This window comes from Gossypium raimondii, chromosome 8 (genome assembly GCF_025698545.1).
Source record: "Gossypium raimondii isolate GPD5lz chromosome 8, ASM2569854v1, whole genome shotgun sequence".
Taxonomy (NCBI): Eukaryota; Viridiplantae; Streptophyta; class Magnoliopsida; order Malvales; family Malvaceae; genus Gossypium; species Gossypium raimondii.
Genome location: NC_068572.1, coordinates 55,310,132 through 55,332,229, shown reverse-complemented (window position 1 = coordinate 55,332,229; position 22,098 = coordinate 55,310,132). Strand labels below are relative to the sequence as shown.

The following is a 22,098-nucleotide window of genomic DNA, read 5'->3' as shown; positions in this document are numbered from 1 at the left end:
ATTCAGTCTATCCTAGTCTCTTAACGTCATATCGTCGAATTTAATAGAAAAATCTTAGCTGGGATAATAATTGGACTTGCTTTTTTTAATCTGAAAAGTAAAATGATTACTTTTCTTAAAATAAAAGGACCAAATTTTAAACATACAAATAGTGTAAGGATCAGCTTAGAATCTAACCATAGATTAAAGATATATGATGAAATTAATCCAAAATTAAAGATTATATTAGATATGAGTTTAATATTTTTTTTTCTAATGTGGTACTTGTGTTTAGGGGTGTGTAAATTTCGGGTAAAATCAAATTAATTCGGTTAACCGACCGAATTCGGTTAATTGGTAAGTTAACCGAATTAATTCGGTCGGGGGTTGGTTAATAATTTTTTGGAAGTTCAGTTAATGGTTAATTTGGTTCGAAATTGATTAATTAACCAAAAATTTATATTTTTTATATACATTTTACATATATTAAATTCGGTTAATTTTTTATATGTTTTAACCAAAAAAACATAAAAATTTTGGTTAATTCTGTTAACCGACTAAATTAACAGGAAAAAGTTCGGTTCGATTCGGTTAACGGTTAAGAGTTTAAAATGGTCGGTTAACGATAGTTCAAGTCGGATAACCGATTGAACATCCCTACTTGTGTTATATTTTGGCCCAATGTGGTACCTATATTTAACAAAAGTTATACATTTTGATACTTGAAGCTAGTGTTGTTAACTTTTTAGTGTTCAATTCGATTTTGGGAGCTAATTTGATGAAAAATCCTAATTAGCTAATAATATTAACAATTATCTTTCATCAAGTCAACCCTAAACCCCTAATTAATTCACATTCTTCACACAAATTAAACATAGAATCCAATAAATGGGTAAATTACATAGATAGTCACCTAACTATAGAAATTTTTTATTTTAGGCACTCAAAATAAAAAGTTTACAATTTAAGCATTCATGTTATATAGTTCAGCCATTTTGGTCACTCCCGCTAAAATCACAAACGACAAGCTATCGTGGTAGTTAAAAAATTGGTATAATAACAAATTAAGCCATTAACTTTTACATATTATATAGATTTAGTCATAATTTAAAAAATTAACCCTCAAAATTTACAAATATTCTCAATTTGATCCTAATTCTAAAAAATTCAAAGAAATATATAAGAATACATAAATATTTTCAAAAAAATATAATAATAAATTTAAATATTATATTTATATTAATAATTAAAATTATAATAATATTAAAATTTCATTTTAGGAATAATATTTGTAAATTTTGAGGCCGAATTTTTTTTAAATTATGACCAAATCGATATAATATGTAAAAATTAAGGGCTAAATTTGTTATTATAGCAATTTTTTAACTACCGCGTCAGCTTGTCGTTTGTGATCTTAGCGGGAGTGACCAAAATAACCAAACTATGTAACATAGATGTTTAAATTGTAAAATTCTTATTTTGGGTGGCTAAACTGAAAAAAAAATTATAATTGGGTAATTATCTGTGTAGTTTACCCTAAATAAATTCACAATTAACACTAATTTTATTCTATTAACAAAATCATGAAAAACTCAAACCTAATAATATTAGCAATTAACTTTCATCAAATAAACTTTAAAACTCAATTAAATACTAAAAATTAACACTGTTACTTTCAAGTACCAAAATATATAACTTTTATCAAATATATATACCACATTTGATAAAGAACAATATAAATATCATATTAGAAAAGTGTGTCAAATTTATATTAAGTCATTTTATTATCATTCATTTAAATAGTATCAATTTTCTCTTAAATTAAAAAAATGAAGAGAAAATTTTTGTTGGGAGGGTGCATTTGTATTGATTGGAAGCTTGAATATAGAATCTTGTATATATCAACATATATATATATATAAAATAAAGAACAGAAGAGTGGCTGTTTGCATCAGTCACGGGACACTTTGATTGTATTTATTTATTTTTTAAAATTCAGATATTTTGATTTATTGGTGACTTCTTAATTATTCTTTTCTAATTTTATATAATTTTATTTCAATTCGTTGCCACATCATTCATAGATGATATTATTATTATTATTATTATTATTATTTCATTTTTTACATACTAGGGCCAGGATACAATCAATAAATTTTAGTTGGGAATGAACAAAAATTGTGTTAAAAAACTTAATATATTTTTATTTGAATCGATTACTTAGTTTGATTAAATAAAACATTAAAAATTCATAAAAATATTAAAATTCAATTCAAAATGTTTTGATCCATTCCGATTTTTAAATTAATCAATCTAATGCTTTTCTTCGAACCAATATCCAAAAAGTTCCTAACCCAACAAGTTCTAGCGGAGTTTCAAACAACAGAGATAAGCGAAACTTATGAAGCAGCAGATTTGTTTTGGTCAAGACATGAGAACGCAATAATATGGAATTTAAGTTAATATCAATGTCAGTTAAAACATTGGAGTATATAATATAATGTTACATATAACATCAAACATTATGTAAATTGATATCTAGTTTTCCTTTGGAGCAGGCATTAACCTAAGCCTTTCCTCTGAAGAATAACCCCCAGAAAACTTCTCTTCTGCGAGCAGTGACTGTAAGTCACTACCGTTGGCCAAGCTGTTGAACTCGACTGCTTTAGATGGGAGTGTAGGGTAACGGCGTTGACAAAAGGTCATCAATCTTTTGATTGATTGCAAGTATTTCCGAGTTGTCTCGTCATTCATTATGTGTGCAACACTGTTGGTGTAGATCTTCTCACGAGCTGAACGTTCGTGGATACCAACCATAGTGACACCAATTGGCCAGGGTGCATTACCGATAGCCAATTTAATGTACTGGTCCATTGCGGCTAGGTAGTCCCGCTTCATGCAACACTCAACCACCACCAATAATGCTTGACGGATATCATCGGGAAGAACCTGTAATTAGAACATAACAGGCAAATACTTAGTTTCATAAATGCAAAGTTTTTCGAGTGAAGCCTTAAACAAATGAATTTAAACATAGGCACACACACAAAGAGAGGATACCCACAGATATGCTTCGATGTCTCACTTTGTCCCGAGTTAAAGGCCATTTAAAGGTTGTCAACTAAAAATACAGGAATAGCAGATCACTATATCGGTTACCAAGTTAACTAAGGTGCATCTTCCCTAGTTTTCATGCCTAGAGTGGAGAAGACATGGAAAAAGAGTCTCCCGTTTTTACTATTGTGAACTGTTGTAAGAAAAATTATCTAAGGGTGATGAAATAAGTAAACTTCCCGACCATTAACAAAGCATTAAACCACAAGGAACTCTAATGGTTTTGAGTAAAACGACTTCAAACAAGAAAACGGGGATTTAGAGTAACTTCATAACATCTAGCACAGCATCAGAGACAAACTCGTGGCATCATACTGAGGCAGTATTTAAACAGAGCTTCGATTATTGAAGAGAAGATGCAAGTTTGCTTAGTCACTGCAGAGCAACCTATCAAGACAAAAGCTACCGAGCGTACTTTGGCTTTAAATCAAAACTAGAAAGCAGCCAGTCAGAAATAAAAAGATGCGGCTGTTATATATGAAATAGAAAACCTTGATATAAGATGAAGCTCCTATTTGAGTTAAACAAGTTTACACTTGACTGCTATTTAACAAAGATCCCGTGAACAATTCTTCATTATTACTTATCCGAAATCGTCTATTGTTAAACAGGTTCATAACTCTCATAAGTAGAGCCTTGACCTATATTCAGAAAACAAAAAAAAAAAAACACACACACACACATCGCAGATTATCAACATGATTTGGTGTTGCCAGATTCCATTTTTCATATTTTTTTTCTTCCAAGTACCTACCCCTAGCGGCTATGTTGAATGTTGAAATGGCATAAATCTCGAAATAATGGATAGGGTGACTAGTGTTAAGGAATGCAAGCAGGGAAACTTGAACTGAAAATGTATATCAATGAAATACTTTGATGATCTTAAAGGACAAAACGATGATGAATTCAATAACCCTTTACCACTTTGATCACAACAAACAAGAATACCAACTAGAAGATACAAAATACAATGAATATAAGCAAAGAGCAGCCCCAGATCAAGTCATGAACCTCTAATCTTGATGTAATAATTAGTCTAATTCTCATTGATTCCATTTTCATTTCAAGTAAAAGCTTAGATCTTTTAGTTAGAAACCCTATTACTAAAAACGAAAGATCAGAATTGAAAACAATGTAATCATTCAAGTCACAGCATAAAATGGCCTTTACCTTCTTCCTACAAAACTTGAACAAGGGATTCAAATAACGAGCGCACTGCTTAAACGTGGCGACCATGGACTTGCCTTTCGCCGTCCTTTTCTCAGCCTCACCCATCTCATCCAGCTCTTGATTCCACTCATTCAACAACCTCTTGAAAAACACCAGAATCTTATCTTCACCACACAACTCATCGAAATTCGCCTTCATTCTTTTCAAGTCCTTGTCCATATCGACTCCGCTTGATCCACCATCACCACTCAGCTCTTCTTCTCCGCCGCCTCCATCCCCGTCCTCTCCTCCACCACCTTCCTCCCTATCCTTCCTCTTCCTCTCGCTCACGATCCCCGTCTTCTGCCGCTTCCGCAACTCCGCTATGTCTCTCAAGAAATCATTAGTTTGACCCTCGGTCATATCGCTATCGACTTCGAAAAGTCCAGCTTTTAAGACGTACTTCAACCTGTCGAGACGAGCCGCATCGTCTTCCCCAAAAAGAGTGACAGGCTGTTTGAGGAACCGAAGTCGGCGAATGACTTCTTGCTTCGGAAGGTCGAGGTCATCGATATTTCGTTCATCGGTGAGGGATTTGGAAGAACCGGCGGCGGAAGTCGCGGTCGCAGAGACAGTACTGGAAGCGGAAGGATTGGATTTAGCGGAAGCGTCGTTCGCAGCGGAGGAAGAGGCGTTCGATTGACGGCGAGATTTAGCTTCGAGTTCGCGTTTTTCTTGCTCGCGAAGCTTCTGGATTTGCTTCTGCTCAATCTCGGAGCGTTTAAATACGCGCCTGCCGCCGGTTTCCTGAGCTAAGCTTTGCCGCTTCTTGAGAAGCTCTTCTTTGAGAAGATCCATTTAGGGTTTTAAGTTACGGTTATCGCCGAAGCTTGATTTTGAGTTTCGTCAAATACAAAGAACACGACGGGCGACCGCTATCTTTCGATTGTTGACCACCCGGTGAATATTTAAAGGTCAAATTCTAGTTTTGGTCTCTATTATATTAGAGTTTAGAAATTAGTCCACATTTTAATCAAATTACAATCCATTATGGATTAGGGGCGGATGCATATAGATATTCTAGATATCCATTATCCGAATATTTATTGCTTATTCAAATAGCATATGCATATTCGAATTAAGATATCAAAATTCACTAGTTACAGAATGCATTATATATATTTTTTGATAATAGTATTTAATTTTGATTCGAATTTAGATAGTAATTCTTGAATAATTTGTGAATAACAAATTATTTTGGAATTTAAGCAAATTTATGGATTCTAATAAAATATTTATATGTAAGTGAAATATTCTAAAATAATTTTGTATTAACAATTTAATCAGAATAATTAACCATATTTTATAAAATTAGGAGGATCAAATTATGTGATTTTAAAGTACAAGGATAAAATATCAAATTCTAAAATAAGAATTTGACCATATTAAAACCGGACCCGACTAGGCTCCAATTGTCAAATAATTTGGATTTTTCAACTCTAAACCAAATATCATGGGCCTAAATGTCCCAATCTAGTCCACTAAGGCCCGTGATTAGATCCAAAAAACCTTCTTGACTTTGCAGTGTAATAGAGATTTCAAGGATTCAATTTTGCACCACCACTCCGGCAGCCCTGCGTTTCATTAAGCTTCAATTTTCTGACCGGCGATCCGTGACAGAGAGATGACGACGATACGCCGGTTTTGCTGCAACGACCTTCTCCGTTTTGCTTCCGTCAATCTCGACCATTTAACCGAAACCGTAAGCCCTTGAAACTCTTTTTTTTTTCTTTTTTTTTTTTTAATTTTATGAATCTCAAAAGCAAATGCTGGGACGAGTTTTTGAATTTGTTTCTAGTAATGGTAATTGCTTGATTATTGTAGTTTAATATGTCATTCTACATGACGTATTTAGCTCGATGGCCCGATTATTTTCAAGTAGCTGAAGGCCCTGGCAATCGAGTGATGGGTTACAGTAAGCTCTCCGTCCACCTCTTTCCTTTATCTTTTTGGTTAAAATATGCTCTAAGTCCCTTTACTCTTCCTACATTTGCAATTTAATCCTCATACTTTTATTTCAATTTCAAGGAATTTAGTTTTTTTTGTTTTAATTTAAAACTGCAAGTATTGTAAACACTGTTACAATTCTTCTGTGAAATTGATGTTCGTTATAATATCAGTTATTTTTGTTGGATGGCTACCAAATGAATATTTTTTATTTCAAAATGATCACACTAGCGAATTTAACAAAAGGATTCTAACGAAGTTGATAATCGGACTTGGAATTTTGAAATTTGTAGAGGGTTCTAAATTCTAAATTTACAAAGAGTACATGGACTTAAAAGCATATTTTCACCTATCTTTTTTCGAATTAGATTGTTAATCTGAAACTAGAACTCTCATAACCGGTTTCTAATTATCATGTTCATTACAGATTTTTAGAAGTTTGCCATGTTGAAGATTTAAATTTGAAGTGGGATATGCTTCTTATTAGCTATGCTGTTTTGGTACTGTATCTAAATTTAGTACCTTTGAAATTGTTGCAGTTATGGGAAAAGTTGAGGGGCAAGGTGAGTCTTGGCACGGTCACGTAACAGCAGTCACCATTGCACCCGAATATCGCAGGCAGCGGCTTGCTAAGAAACTGATGAACCTTCTTGAAGAAATCAGTGATAAGATGTAAGATTGGTGTGCAATTTATTCTTTGCTTTATCATGAATTTAGAGGGCATTACAAGATTTGAAATCACCAAAGTATTATGTTTTCTAATAGCATTTTAGATATAAGTTTGCACCATGCTTTGCTCGTTGTCTTTGATGAAAATAATACAACTTTCCAAACAAGCTTTAAGTTTTTTGTTGAAATTGTGAAGAGCAAGTACTGACACAAGCATAATCATAAGCTTCATTTGGTACTTTTGTGTAGAACTAGAAAATCTTCCTTTGAAACTAACATGTATTTCATGTATATTTTGGGTTTATTAGAGCAAAGTATTAGCACGCCGTGCATTTCTAGCGTTGAGCTGACTTCAATTAAGTGATGCTTGATAATTTTCTCTTGATAAGTACTTTCTTTGGTAAAAGTACTATAGAGGCCCTTGTACTAGGAGCTAGATTACATTTTGCCCCTCTACTAAAACATGGGCAAATTAGTCCTTATTCGTTTGGTCAAAGAGTAAATTGGCCTTTCTGTTAAAATTTTATCCATTTTTATTGTTAAAAATTGGTCCCTGTACGTCAGCACGAGGTATACGTGACACGCCATGTGTCATTTTTGGTTATACTGTCAACCATGCCAATTTTTAATAGAAAGGATTAGTTTACTCTTTGATCTAATGTGTAGGAACTAATTTGCCCATTTTTTTAGTAGAGAGGGCAAAATTCAATTTGACACCCAGTACAAGGGCCTTTATGGTATTTTTACCTATTTTCTTTTCATTCGGTTTTGATGACATTGTGACATTGATTAGTACATTCTAGTGCTTTTTAAATTGAATAATCTTTTACCTCTAATGGAACCAAAGCATCAATCATCATATTTAAGTTGCGTTCCAAGTAAAAACGTCTCCTGGTGTCTTTACTCTTGTTCTGTCTTCAGTCATCAATAAAGAAGTCTCTTTGGCAGTGACAAGGCATATTTTGTGGATCTTTTTGTGAGGGCTTCTAATACACCAGCTATAAAGATGTATGAAAAGGTAATAGTGTCACATTACACCCTTCTTGCTTTCCCTTCGCAGTTATCCGGATTCTTTTTCTTCTGTTCTCAAAACACAGCTTTCCCTTGTAAAATGTAATTCTGCATGTTTCGTATTTCCTTTTTTACAGCTCGGATACGTAATATACAGAAGGGTACTACGTTATTATTCCGGAGAGGAAGATGGGTTAGGTAAGTGGAATGTTGCATTATCCTTTCTCGTTCCCACACACATACTGTGTCTTATTCGATTTTGTGTTTTTTTTTTTCAAGATATGAGGAAAGCATTATCGAGAGATGTCGAAAAGAAATCAATGATCCCCCTAAAACGGCCGATTAGACCTGATGAATTGGAGTATGATTCGATTTAGATCCACTTTCTCTAACTGTTTACTATGTTCATGTTTTTATCTTGGAAGGGAAAAGTAAGTCGGTTGTTTCTATATGTGGTAGATAGCATTATCTGTCATTTTACCTTGTATTATTTGTAACTATTAAAAGCATGCATCTTTCTTGTCATGATATATTAGAAAAAAAAAGAAGAGTAAAGATTGGTAACGTGGTAGTTTTCCTCAATTTGATCCGAAAACTTAGATTCTATTAAAGTATAATAGTGCGGTACTGTGAGATTGCACTACATTATCATTTGAAATTTTTTTATAACTTTTATAACTTTATTTAGGGTTTGCTTGGATTTTCAGACGTGTTTGGTTAACAGAGTGTAATTATATTATAATTCCTTATATTACGTTTGATGGTATAAATTGTTATTACATGGTTAAATAATTTTATATATATATTTTAGAATAATTATTTTAAAATTTTATTAGTATGATAAAATAATTTCTCAACAAGTAGTAAAATCAAAATCAAATTATCATATTTATTATGTTAGTCTAAAAAATAGTTGATATCACGATTAGTAATAAAATGGCAAGAAAAATAAACATTATATGCAATTTTATTTAATTGTTCTAGCGTTTATTTGTTGGGTTATCCCTCTTCAATATTTAGCATATGTTCATTATCATCATCTATTGGTCCTTAATCAAGTTCTTCATTTGAATTTGAATAATATTATCAATATCTCTTTCTTCCATGTATTCTACTAAGTATGGATCATCTTAATTTTACTTATGATTGAAGTTATGAAATATGCAACATGCTAGTATGATTTAACATTTTTTATATGCTATATTAAGGTGATGTTAATATGGTAAACATATTTTTTTAAACAAATGTTTTTTCAACCACGTTTTGAAGTCTTGAATGTCTCAAATTAAAAAGTTCATGAGCTGTCTACTGTTCTTGTGTTTGTCACCATTCTTTTAAATGGTATCCTACCCCACGATATGGTAGAAGAAAACATTTCTATTTGCATAATTAACATCGATGTTCTAATATTTGAGCTCACAATCTAAATAATTTGTAACTTTAATTATAAAAACTTATATAAACTTATTTTAGAGAAATATTTATACTAGGTTATATTTTTTTCATAATATTTAAAAGTCAAAATTCATATAAAATTTATAATATATAACTTTTATAAAAAAAGGTTTCGTAAATTGTCTAAAAATTCCATAACACTTCTTATAAATAATACATTTTTTATATAAATAAGTTATAGGAAAAAACTATAATTCTTATATGAATAAGTATATTATTCTTATAATACATAGCATGGACGTTATAATTTAGACCTGTCCATGGGCCGGGCCCGGGAAAAAAATTCGGCCCGACTCTTAGGCCTGGGCCCGGCCCGAAATATGGGCCTAAAATTTTGCCCAAGCCCGACCCGGGGAAAAAATAATAAGCCCGAGCCCGGCCTAATTTTTAATAAACACAAAAAAATATTTTAAAAATAAAAAAATAAAAAATATTTTTAAAGTATTTTAAAAATAAAAAATAAAAATAATATATATTTATTATATTCGGGCCGGGCCGGGCCGAGCTCGGGCCAAAAAAGTTGAGCCTGAGCTAGGCCCATTTTTTAAACGGGCCTCGTTTTTTTACCCAAGCCCATATTTCGGGCCTATATTTTTACCCGAACCCTCTCATATTTCGGGCGGGTCGGGCCGCCCGGCCCATGGACAGGTCTATGCTATATTCGCTTTTAACTTTTTATAATTAAATATATTATAATAAATATTTTTATCATAATTTTAGAAATTTTTTAATTTTTAAATAATTTTTTATTATAACTTTATAAAATGCAAAAAAAATATTTTAAAATTTAAGTTTTTAGGATTTATAATATAATAATTTTTTGGTTATAATCATCCTAAACACTCATGCATGTTCTTGCTTATAGTATAATTTTTATAACATATATAAAAATATTTTTTAAAATTGAATTTGGATATAATTATCTGCGTAATTACTTCAATTCTCACCCTCTTTTAAGAATTGGAAAGTGTAATTGAGGTGCTCCAATTACACCTAATTCGGAGTTACCAAAACATACCATTACACTCAAATCCAATTACTAAGTTGCTTTTCAAACACTACCTTAATTTATTTATAAAATTTCCAAGTGATGATTTGGTACAACCATAGTGCTTCATGTAATCACACTTTAATGGAATTCAAGTTTGAGGGCTAAATAGAAAATTTTGTTAAGTTTTAGGGCTAATGTGGGGATCAAGATGAACAAAATTTTAAATTTAATTGCTTTATCTAAAAAAAAGGGCACACGTCTGCAGTTTACCCTGGATTATTTTTAATCTATAAAGTATATATAGAAGGAAAGTCTAGTTTCCTAAGGCCTTCTTTCATGATTAGAAATGGTTAAGCTCGAACCGCCTCAGGGATTTTGAATCAATTTGTTCTGAGTAGAACAATTTTTTTTGTTTGAAAAGTAGATGCGAGATGGGGTGGATTTTCTCTTTTGAATGGTGGGTATCGAATGTCTACGATAATTATTTGCTCCATCTCAACCCGCTTCACTATATAAGACTATCATTTTCTCTTTGTATATATAAACTATTAAAAAGGTAAAAATGTAATGATTTAAATATTTTTTGAAGAATTATATTAAATATTTATTTGAATTTATAAAGATTGAAAATATTAAAGATGAGTAGAAAAAAATTAAATTGAAGCAGAGCAATGTGAGGTGAAGATGGATGCATCTAATATCCACAAAAGTGATAATAATTTTGAAGATTAAATAACCATAGTTGAGCAGGGTGGGTGGCGAAGCAAAACGTCAATTACTTTAGCAATATTCACTCCACCTTACCCCATTGCCATTGTAATACCAATTATTTGCCCGGGCCCACATGTAAAAAATAACAACCCAAAATCCTAATTACCCTAGCCCAACAGACCCAAGCCATTAACCTTGTACAGCCCAAAAATAGGAAACCCTAAGCAGTGGCAGCAAACTGGTGCAGCAACTGTTGCCCCATTGCGTGCCTCCATCTGCACGCACACCTCCGTGAACATCGCACACGTCACACCTGCAGCAACGAACAGAAACAAACAGCAAAAAAGAAGGCATATAAAAACGCAACAATAACAGAAAATAAGGATGCTTTTCGTATTTTGCGGGATTTTTATTTGTTTATCTTTCTTTGTTTTCGGGTATAAAACGGATGGAAAAGATCTGTAAAAGGGGGGACATGAAAAATCACAGATAAAAATCAATAGAGAGCAAATATCAGTTTTGAGGTGATTTTTTAGAAATTTTTCAGTTTTCTTTTATTTTTGTTTTGTTTCTGTGCATACGAAAGTAAAAGAAAGGGGGAAGGACTAACCTTTTTCGCCTAAACCGTCGAAACGGTCCCTCTCCGTCGCGATCGGAGGCTGGGGCGGTGATTGAGCCGTGGGGTTCTTTAACGGCGGCAGAGAGGAAAAGAGAGTGAAACCCTAGCAGAGGGTTTTCACTGCTGTTTGGGGTTTCAAAACCAAAAGGAAAATGAGCTTTTTTTAAGAAAATTTTGATTTTATTGAAAGCGTAAAAGCAGCACCGCTTTTACTGAGACAGACCGTGCAAGTGACCTGACTTCGGAGGGAGGATCCGCGTTCTAACTGAAAGGGAAATGCGCATTTGGCCCTCATTTTTTGTGTTGCATTTCAATTAAAACCTTTTTATTTCTTTTAATTTTGGCCGCATGTTTTATTTTTGTTTCAAATTAGTCCTCATTGCTGCGCAGCGTTGTAGGGAGGCGGATTATTTCCATTTTGACCCCCTCATATAATGTGCCTCGCAATTTAGTCCTTCATTTCGCTTTAATTACATTTATTCTTTTTCTTTTTTCTTTTTACAATTCGTTTTTAATTTTGTTTTTATTTATTATTTCCTTTACTATTATTATTACGTTATTTATCATTATTATTATTATATTTTCTATACATACACATTCACATATTTTTATATCATATCTATGCATATTTTAATATATATATTTTCTAAGTTTTTAAATACGTATACTTTATACCAACATACTTTTTATATTCTTTATTTTACTTTCTTTTTTTATATGCTTTATACTTTATATATATACATATATATGTCTTATAACATGTGCACATTTTAATATATTTATGTACCCGTTTTTCAAAAATCATTATAAATATTTTATTATTTTACATATTCTATTATTTTATATATATTGTACATTTCTTTAACATACCATTTTGAAAATATAGTTTGGTTTTAACCATACATCAAAATCATTTTCTCTTGATTCAAAGGTTTTTTTAAAAAAGTAAAAGTAATATTCAAAGTTTGGGATTTTCAAGGGAAATTGAGCCCTAACATATTGGGTTCTGATTTTCTTTGGTTATCCTAAATAACCTAGAATATTCTTTATTCAAAATTCATGAGCATAAAAATCATTTTTGGGAACTTAACTTGTCGTGCCCTAACGTATTGGGTGTGGTCTGTTACTTTCTCGAAATGAAGATTTTCGCATAAAATAAAAGTGGATATTCAAAGTTCGGGGATAATGAGGAATTGTACCCTAACGTATTGTGACTCGATTTCTTTACATGACTTGAACAATTGGTTATCCTTTTGCAAATTTCATCATTCAAGTTTATTCTAAAATCATTTTAACTTTCGACACTAAGACATCAAATAGTCAATTCGGTAACGATTTTGGGCGTTACGAGGGTGCTAACCCTTCCTCGTGCGTAACTGACTCCCGAACTCGTTTTCTCAAAATTCGTAGGCCAAAATAATTTTTAAGGTAAGCCGATCACACCCTAATAAAGGATCGGTGGCGACTCCATTTCGTTTTTTTAAAGTCGACAACTGAATTTTTGTTTTCAAAAAAACAGTTTCGACAGCTTAGCGACTCCACTAGGGACTTTGAGAGTCGAGCCATAAACTGATTATATTTGTCTTTGTGTCGAAAATCAAAAGTTTTTTTAAAAAAATTTTCATGAGTTCCCTTCGTATTCATTGATTTTTCATTTTGGTATGTTGGCAACTTTGCATTTGCATTTTGCATTTTACCCTTTAAGTGGGAGCAAGAAACTAGTCCTTCGTGAGGTTTTCACTTCCGTGCAGGGTAGTGGACCGCTTCCGGGATACATCCGTACCTATGTCTTCGTGAGATTTTCATCTCCATGCAGCCATAGGGAAATGTATCCCCCTGAACTGAACTCGATCCATATGAGCCTATAATGGGTGAGGATCGAGGAATCTGCTAGTTCGGGTACCCTTACTCTAGAAACTAAACCTCATATAGCGAGCTTTAGGAACTTACCCTAGGTAGAGCTATACCAAACCCTAGAGGGGTCCTGAATAGGTGCTTTTATAATTTCCTGTGTACATTGAATTATGATTTTATGCATGATACTAACTTGTGTGTTTTGTTTTGGTTGCATGACATTTTTGACTGCATGGCATTTCATCATATAAAAGAGATGTTGATTCACGTTTGGTTGTTAATAGAGAACTTGCCAGGGAAAACGGGTTTCTTGATAAGGTGGAGGATAATACGGTTATTCGAGTATAGTCTACGAAAACGTGACACGAAAGGTAATAGCCTAACAAGAGAAGTATACGACTTTGCTGCATGACCTGAGGATCCAAATTGTCAAAGTTTATTCAAAAGTCATCAAAGGTTCCAATCTTTTAAAGAAGCTAATGAACGTGAGTGAGCAAGGAGTTGCGACCTAAATCGAACAAAAAGGAGCTCAAATTCGCGAGATGCATCTTAATATCCGAATGGTCGATATCTTCGCTTGGAGTACGAGGGGGAAGCCGTATATATATCCGCTTTATGTAAAGAGATTTGTTTTCTAGTGAAGATTTCTAGTAAAGAATTGAATATGAATCAACGTCTATTTCCGCATTCATTTCATGCATTTGCATTTTATTACATTATATGCATTAGACACCGTTAAATGATCCTAATTAATTAAAATCACTGCTCAGTTAATCTGGAAACCAACCAACCAACCAAGCACCGTTACGGTACTCGAGCAAAGATTAAGGACATGGATCAGAGATTGGAAAACTCGAAGCGATGTCGAGAGGAGATGCAAGACCGACTTCACTTCTGAGTGCGAGGATCGGTTAGACAAGATGAAACAAGAGATGTCTGAGAAGATGCGAGAATCCCAAGAAGATATAGTGGCAAAGTTAACTCAACTGATAACTAAGGGAAGTGATAAAGGAAAGGGCCTCATGGCAAATGTCGATGAGGGAAATGATGATGAACCTCTCTATCCTCCAGGTTTCACCTCTCCACATATGCGAACTCAAGCTGAATACCCGCGTAAATCTACTGTCACCATCATGCCGCAATAATTTCGAGCTGGTGATTCGAGCTTCTAAGCTGAACCAGGATTTAATCCCGAAAACAATCCTATTAACTCTGTCATTCCTGACTTTGATGAAGTGGTTGAGAAGGAAAGAATGAATGAGGAGTTATCGAAACAGTTAGAGGAAAAGTGTAGGTGGCTCGAGGAAAAGTTCAAGGCGATGGAGGTCACTGAGAGTTATCGATGCATTGACGCCAAAGAGCTGAGTTTAGTGCCAGATTTGGTACTCCCTCGTAAATTTAAGATGCCAGAATTCGAGAAATACAATGGGACAACTTGCCCAGAGGCTCATATCACCATGTTCTGTAGACGAATGGCAGGATATGTTAACAATGACCAGCTCTTGATACATTGTTTCCAAGACAGCCTTATAGGGGCAGCATCCAAATGGTACAATCAGTTGAGTCGTGCCACGATTGGTTCATGGAGGGACTTGGCGCAAGCATTCATGAAACAGTATAGTCATGTGACAGACATGGCTCCTGATAGAATTACCATTCAAAACATGGAGAAGAAGCCGAGCGAAAGCTTTAGGCAGTACGCACAAAGATGGAGGCAAGTCACCGTCCAAGTTCAACCATCACTCTTAGAGAAAGAAATGACGATGCTTTTTATAAATACATTGAAAGCCCCGTTCATTACGCATATGTTAGGGAGTGCCACAAAAAGCTTTTCTGACATAGTTATGAATGGTGAAATGATCGAGAATGCTATAAGAAGCGGGAAAATTGAGGTAGAGGAGAGTAACAAGAGGTCAGTCCCAAGGAGAAGAGAAAATGAGGTGAACAACACAGGTTATTCTAAATCAGTTGCTGTAACTCATCCAGGAAAGGGGGTTGCTAGTCAATAAAGTTCAATGAGACAGGAATCTGGAGTGAAACCAGGTACTGAGAAGCTCCAGTTCACGCCAATTCCGATGTCGTATAAGGAGCTGTACCAAGGCTTATTTGATGCGCACGTTGTTTCCCCTTCCTACTTAAAACCCCCACAACCTCCCTATCCCAAGTGGTATGATGCGAACGCACAGTGTGACTACCATGTGGGAATTACAGGGCACTCAATCGAGAATTGCATTACCTTCAAAAGGCTAGTTGAAAAACTCATCAACATGGGTGTTGTCAAGTTGGGTGACTCATCAAGTGCAGAAAATGTAACACCCCTAACCCGTCTCCGTCGCTGAATTTAGGGTTACGGGGCATTACCGAACAAACACAACCATTTTTAAAACCAATCTGATCACAACATGAAAATTTAATTACTTTTGCATAGCTATTATAATTTACAATCAAAATGTAGTTAACATCGTACTCAAACCTATACATGCCATAAGATTAAGTTCAAATTTTTAACAAAATACCCAAAAGAAGTCGATAGTGTGATGGACTATACTGATGATCCCCGAGCTCAAACGCGTCTCCAAAATCTATAAAATCAAATGAACGAAAACAAACAAAGTAAGCTTTTATAGCTTAGTAAGTCTATAGCATAACAACAAAAATATACATATATATTAACAATTACTTATGGACAAATGCATACATAATTATCAACAATTAAAACCGAATGTATATACACTTTATTACTTGCACACTTTCAATTCACATATGTACTTATCATGTGCATAAAATTTGTCATACTCATATATACCAACCATCTATTATATTCGTTTGTATATATATAGACTCATTTGAATTTATACTGAATACATAGCTAATACGTACATTCGAATATATATATATATACATATTCATCATATACATTTAAATGAGTACATTTATATATATATCCCAATTGCATACATAAGCAATTATCAAACACATAGGCTCAACTTATATGTATTTAACAACCGCATATACCTAATGTACATATGCCTTTATTATTTGTATACACCAAATGCATACAACTATGTTTAACCACAGCATAAACCGAAATGTAGATGTATACTCACCAAGCGTATAAAAACCTAATGTTTATGTATTCATCGATTTCATATAACCAAAATCATAGATATAACAATTGCATATTTTCACATAATTTAAATAGATTCACCGTCACTTAGCCTGCTAGGTTTTAAAACCTGATTCAGTACACCGGCTTTTAGCCTGCTAGACCTATAGTCCGAAATGTATCACCGGCATTAAGCCTGCTAGACGTAAAGTCTGAATTATTTCACCGGCATCAAGCCTGCTAGGCACATAGCCTAAATAACTGAGATGCAAAGTTAATCTTTCATATAAATCTTTATAACACACATAGATCTTTCTCAAAAACTATATCTCGATAAGAATTGTTTTATATTCAACTCTTCATAGCAACCTCACATTGAACCACATATACATAATTCACAACATTAAGTTCAACTCAAGAAACTCAAATCCTATTTTCGATTCACATGTACAATTATATATAATTATTAACATTAGATTCAACTTAAAGAAACTTGTATCTTACATTCTAACCTCTTATATATATATATTTCATATCATTTCATTCAATTCAAAACATTGCATCATTTATTCGAACCACATATACACATACAATTTATATCATTAAATTCAACTTAAAGAATTTGTATTACACATTCGAACAATATCATATATTTATTTAATATATGCTATTAACTTCATCTTATTAAACTCAAGCATGCATGATATAACATATTCAATATTTGTAAAATAAAATTTCAACATTCCAATTTCTACTTGTATATCCAGGCTAACAATATGAAAATAACAAAGCTAATTCAACTTATTAAACTTAAAACATACATTCGGCTAACAAATTTATATAATTCATAAAATCAAATTTAGCTTATAGAACATAAAATTCAGCTTATAGAGCATATATATATTCTAATTTAATGACATACATTTGCTATTAGACTTACCTCGGATATCAGCAGACACGATCGACTATTCGATTACTTTCGTTTTTCCCCGATCCAAATTCGTTTTCTTCGTCTCTTGATCTAAACATAATCAAATTTAACCTTTTTATTCATAAAAACATTCAATTAAGTCCAAAAATACATAAATGGGAAAATTACCATTTTGCCCCTCACATTTGCACTTTTGCAATTTAGCCCTTTTGCACAAAACACAAAATACACAAAATTTGCCCATACTACTCAAGGGCCGAATATTCATGGTTCTCATACAAGTCCACACATTGCATTTATTTCACATTTTAGTCCCTCAAAAATTTATTTTCACAATTTAGCCCTAAACACTCAAATTCATCAAAAATCCCAAGACAAAACATGTTAATCTAAGACATATCTTCCATTATTCATCATCAAACATCACAAAACACAAATATTCATCAATGGCATAACTTAAAATATTCATTAAAATCAGAAATTCAAGCATGGGTCGGGTAGTATTCAAAGCAACGATATCAAAAACGTAAAAATCATCAAAAACCGAAGTAAAAACATACCTTAATTAGACCTAAAGATAGCCGAACTTTGTTGTTCTATTTCCCTTTCTTTTTCTTTTCTATATTCGGCCAAGATGAAGAACATGGCCCTTTTAATTTGTTATATTAAACATATATTAGCTTTATTTTTAATTTACTATATTAACCTTTACATATATATATATATAACATATATAATAAGGTTACATTAGTCCTTTGCCACCCACTAACTTACTTAGTGGATTATTTGCATAATAAAACCTCTAAGTTATAAAGACAACAACAATTAAGTGCTTTTATAATTAACCCCTAAATTTTCATTTTACGCGATTAAGCCCTTTTATTAAATCGGACACTTAAACGACGAAATTAAAACACGAAAATTTCACACAATCAAATGCACACAAAATAAACATACAAAATAATATTAATAATATTTTTCTAATTCAGATTTGTGGTCCCGAAACCACTGTTCCGATTAGGGTTAAAACCGGGTTGTTACAACTCTCCCCCCTTTAGGGATTTTCGTCCCCGAAAATTCTTACCGGTGAATAGGTTTGGATAACGCTCTTTCATCGTATCTTCTGACTCCCAAGTTGCTTCTTCAACTCCGTGTTTATGCCACAATACTTTAACTAACGGAATTTTCTTATTCCGTAATTCTTTGATCTCACGAGCCAGAATGCTAATCGGTTCTTCTTCATATGACATATCAGAGTTAATTTCAATCTCTGTCGGACTAATTACATGTGAAGGGTCAGATCGGTATCTCCTGAGCATCGAAACATGAAATACATTGTGAATCTTTTCTAATTCAGGTGGTAACATCAATCTATAAGCAACCGGTCCGACACGCTCTATAATCTCATACGGTCCAATAAATCTTGGACTCAATTTGCCTTTACGACCGAATCTGAGTATTTTCTTCCACGGTGATACTTTCAAAAACACTTTGTCCCCGATCTGAAATTCTATATCCTTTCTTTTCAAATTCGCATAAGATTTCTGACTGTCCGATGCTGATTTCAGACTATCCCGAATCACTTTCACTTTCTGTTCGGTCTCTTTAATCAAATCAACCCCTTGTATCTTATTTTCACTAAGCTAGGTCCAATACAATGGTGCACGACATTTACGACCGTACAAAGCTTCGTAAGGTGCCATTTTGATACTAGATTGAAAGCTATTATTATAAGCAAATTCAATCAAAGGTAAGTATCGTTCCCACGTACCTTCAAACTCGAGAATGCAACATCTCAGCATGTCCTCAAGTATCTGAATGATTCGCTCAGATTGACCATCCGTTTGCGGATGAAAAGCTGTGCTAAAATGTAGTTTCGTACCTAAAGCATTTTGTAATTTCTTCCAAAACCGCGATGTAAATCTCGAGTCTCTGTCCGAAATAATAGAAATAGGCACTCCGTGCAATCTCACAATCTGAGAAATGTACAATTCAGCAAGTTTATCAAGTGAATAATCAATACGAACCGGAATAAAGTGAGCCGATTTTGTCAATCTATCAACAACAACCCAAATTGCATCTTTCTTGCTGGGTGTTAACGGTAAACCGGATACAAAATCCATCGTAACTCTGTCCCATTTCCATTCAGGTATCATGATCGGCTGAAGCAACCCAGATGGTACCTGATGCTCGGCTTTAACTTGCTGACAAATTAAACATTTCGAAACAAAGTCAGAAATGTCTCGTTTCATACCATGCCACCAATAGTGCTGTTTCAGATCGTTATACATTTTTGTACTTCCCGGATGAACAGAAAATCGGCTATTATGAGCTTCATTCAAAATCATCTGGATTAACTTTGAATTTCTCGAAACACATAATCGATTTCTGAACTCAAACAATCCTCAGCATCAACTAGAAATTCTGAATCAACATTTAAGTCACACTGAGCTCGTTTTGCAAGTAAATCATTATCGACCTTCTGGGCTTCACAAATCTGTTGAACAAATAATGGTTTTGCTTTCAACTCAGCTACTATCGCACCATCATCAGACATAACCATATGTGCGTTCATTGCACTTAAAGCAAACAGTGATTTTCGACTTAGGGCGTCAGCAACAACGTTAGCCTTTCCCGGATGATAGTCAATCACAAGCTCGTAATCTTTCAACAATTCTAACCATCGACGCTGTCTCAAATTCAGATCTTTCTGAGTCATCAAATATTTCAGGCTTTTGTGATCAGAATAAACATGACATCTTTCGCCAAACAGATAGTGACGCCATATTTTTAACGCAAATACAATAGCGGCCAATTCTAGATCATGCGTCGGATAGTTCTTTTCATGCGGCTTTAACTGTCTCGAGGCATAGGCTACAACTTTGCCTTCCTACATCAAAACACAGCCCAAACCATTTAAAGATGCATCACTATAGATAACAAACTCTTTACCCGATTCAGGTTGGACTAGGATTGGAGCTTCGGTCAAAAGAACTTTCAACTGATCAAAGCTTTTCTGACACTTTTCTGACCACTCAAACTTAACGTCTTTTTGTAGTAACTTTGTCATCGGGGTCGCAATCATAGAGAACCCTTTCACAAAATGTCTATAATAGCCAGCAAGCCCCAGAAAGCTTCGAACTTCCGAAATATTCCTCGGAGGTTTCCAATCAAGTATAGCTGAAATTTTACTCGGATCAACCCGTATACCGATCTTGATACAACATGGCCTAAAACCGACTTCACGTAACCAGAACTCACATTTACTAAACTTTGCATACAACTGCTTATCTCGCAAAGTTTGTAACACAAATCTCAGATGTTCGGCATGCTCATTTTCGTCACGAGAGTAGATCAAAATGTCATCAATAAATACTACCACAAACCGATCCAGATACTTCCTAAAGATCCGATTCATCAAATCCATGAAAATAGCAGGTGCATTAGTAAGTCCGAAAGGCATAACAAGAAACTCATAATGTCCGTACCTCGTTCGGAAAGCAGTCTTTGGCACATCAGAGTCTTTAACTCGCAACTGATAGTAGCCTGATCTCAGATCTATCTTCGAAAACACAGTAGCCCCTTTCAACTGATCGAACAAATCATCAATCCGTGGTAACGGATACTTATTCTTTATAGTCACCTTATTGAGTTGTCGGTAATCAATGCACATTCTCATCGTTCCGTCTTTCTTTCTCACAAATAGAACTGGTGCACCCCAAGGAGAGAAACTCGGTCGTGCAAAACCTTTATCAGTCAACTCTTGCAACTGTACTTTCAATTCTTTTAATTCGGTAGGTGCCATACAGTACGGAGCTATCGAGATTGGAGTCGTCCCTGGTACTAACTCAATACCAAACTCTACCTCTCGAATTGGTGGCAAACCCGGTAATTCTTCAGGAAACACGTCTGAATACTCACACACTACTGGTACAGATTCAATCTTCTTTTCGGTCACTTTACTATCAAGAACAAATGCAAGATAAGCTTCACAACCTTTTCTTACATACTTCTGAGCCGACATCGAGGATATTATTGCTGGTAAACCATTCAGATCATTAGATTCAATCCGAATAATCTCATTATTCTGACACCGTAGATCAATAGTTTTCCGTTTGCAGTTTACTATAGCATCATGCAGAGTTAACCAATCCATACCCAGAATTATATCAAACTCGTCGAATGGTAACAACATCAAATCAGCCAGAAAACATAAATCTCGAATCATCAACGGACAATTCTTGCACACTTTGTCAACCAAAACACACCGGCCCAGGGGGTTCGATACTTTAATTACAAACTCAGTAGACTCAACATGCAAAGTCTTACTGAATACTAAAGTCTCACACACATAAGAATGAGTCGAACCAGGATCAATCAATGCAATAACATTAGTATCATAAAGAGTGAAAGCACCAGTAATAACATCTGGAGAAGAAGCCTCCTCCCGAGCACGGATGGCATATGCTCTGGCAGGTGCACGAGCCTCAGATCGATCTGCC

The 22,098-nt window shown here is 34.0% G+C and overlaps 2 protein-coding genes across 2 annotated transcripts; one reads left to right on the top strand and one right to left on the bottom strand.

Moving 5' to 3' along the window:
- Positions 1 to 2,411: 2,411 nt before the first annotated feature.
- Positions 2,412 to 5,100, bottom strand: LOC105792260 (uncharacterized). Its single transcript, XM_012620748.2, has 2 exons — positions 4,264 to 5,100; positions 2,412 to 2,928 (listed from the first exon to the last, which is right to left on the bottom strand). Exons 1-2 carry the CDS (start codon positions 5,098 to 5,100, stop codon positions 2,518 to 2,520), a joined length of 1,248 nt encoding a protein of 415 aa, XP_012476202.1. The 3' UTR covers positions 2,412 to 2,517.
- A 738-nt stretch (positions 5,101 to 5,838) lies between these two features.
- On the top strand, positions 5,839 to 8,511 carry LOC105792261 (N-terminal acetyltransferase B complex catalytic subunit NAA20). Its single transcript, XM_012620750.2, has 6 exons — positions 5,839 to 6,004; positions 6,127 to 6,217; positions 6,789 to 6,921; positions 7,867 to 7,936; positions 8,067 to 8,127; positions 8,209 to 8,511. The coding sequence occupies exons 1-6, from the start codon at positions 5,927 to 5,929 to the stop codon at positions 8,304 to 8,306; spliced, it is 531 nt and encodes a 176-aa protein (XP_012476204.1). The 5' UTR covers positions 5,839 to 5,926; the 3' UTR covers positions 8,307 to 8,511.
- The last annotated feature ends 13,587 nt before the right edge of the window (positions 8,512 to 22,098 follow it).

Coding starts and splice junctions, on each gene's coding strand:
- LOC105792261 (XM_012620750.2), top strand. CDS start 5,927: ATGACGACGATACGCCGGTTTTGCTGCAACGACCTTCTCCGTTTTGCT. Junction 6,922..7,866: donor GAAGAAATCAGTGATAAGAT/GTAAGATTGGTG, acceptor TCTCTTTGGCAG/TGACAAGGCATATTTTGTGG. Junction 7,937..8,066: donor CTATAAAGATGTATGAAAAG/GTAATAGTGTCA, acceptor CCTTTTTTACAG/CTCGGATACGTAATATACAG.
- LOC105792260 (XM_012620748.2), bottom strand. CDS start 5,100: ATGGATCTTCTCAAAGAAGAGCTTCTCAAGAAGCGGCAAAGCTTAGCT. Junction 2,929..4,263: donor TCAAGTTTTGTAGGAAGAAG/GTAAAGGCCATT, acceptor TTCTAATTACAG/GTTCTTCCCGATGATATCCG.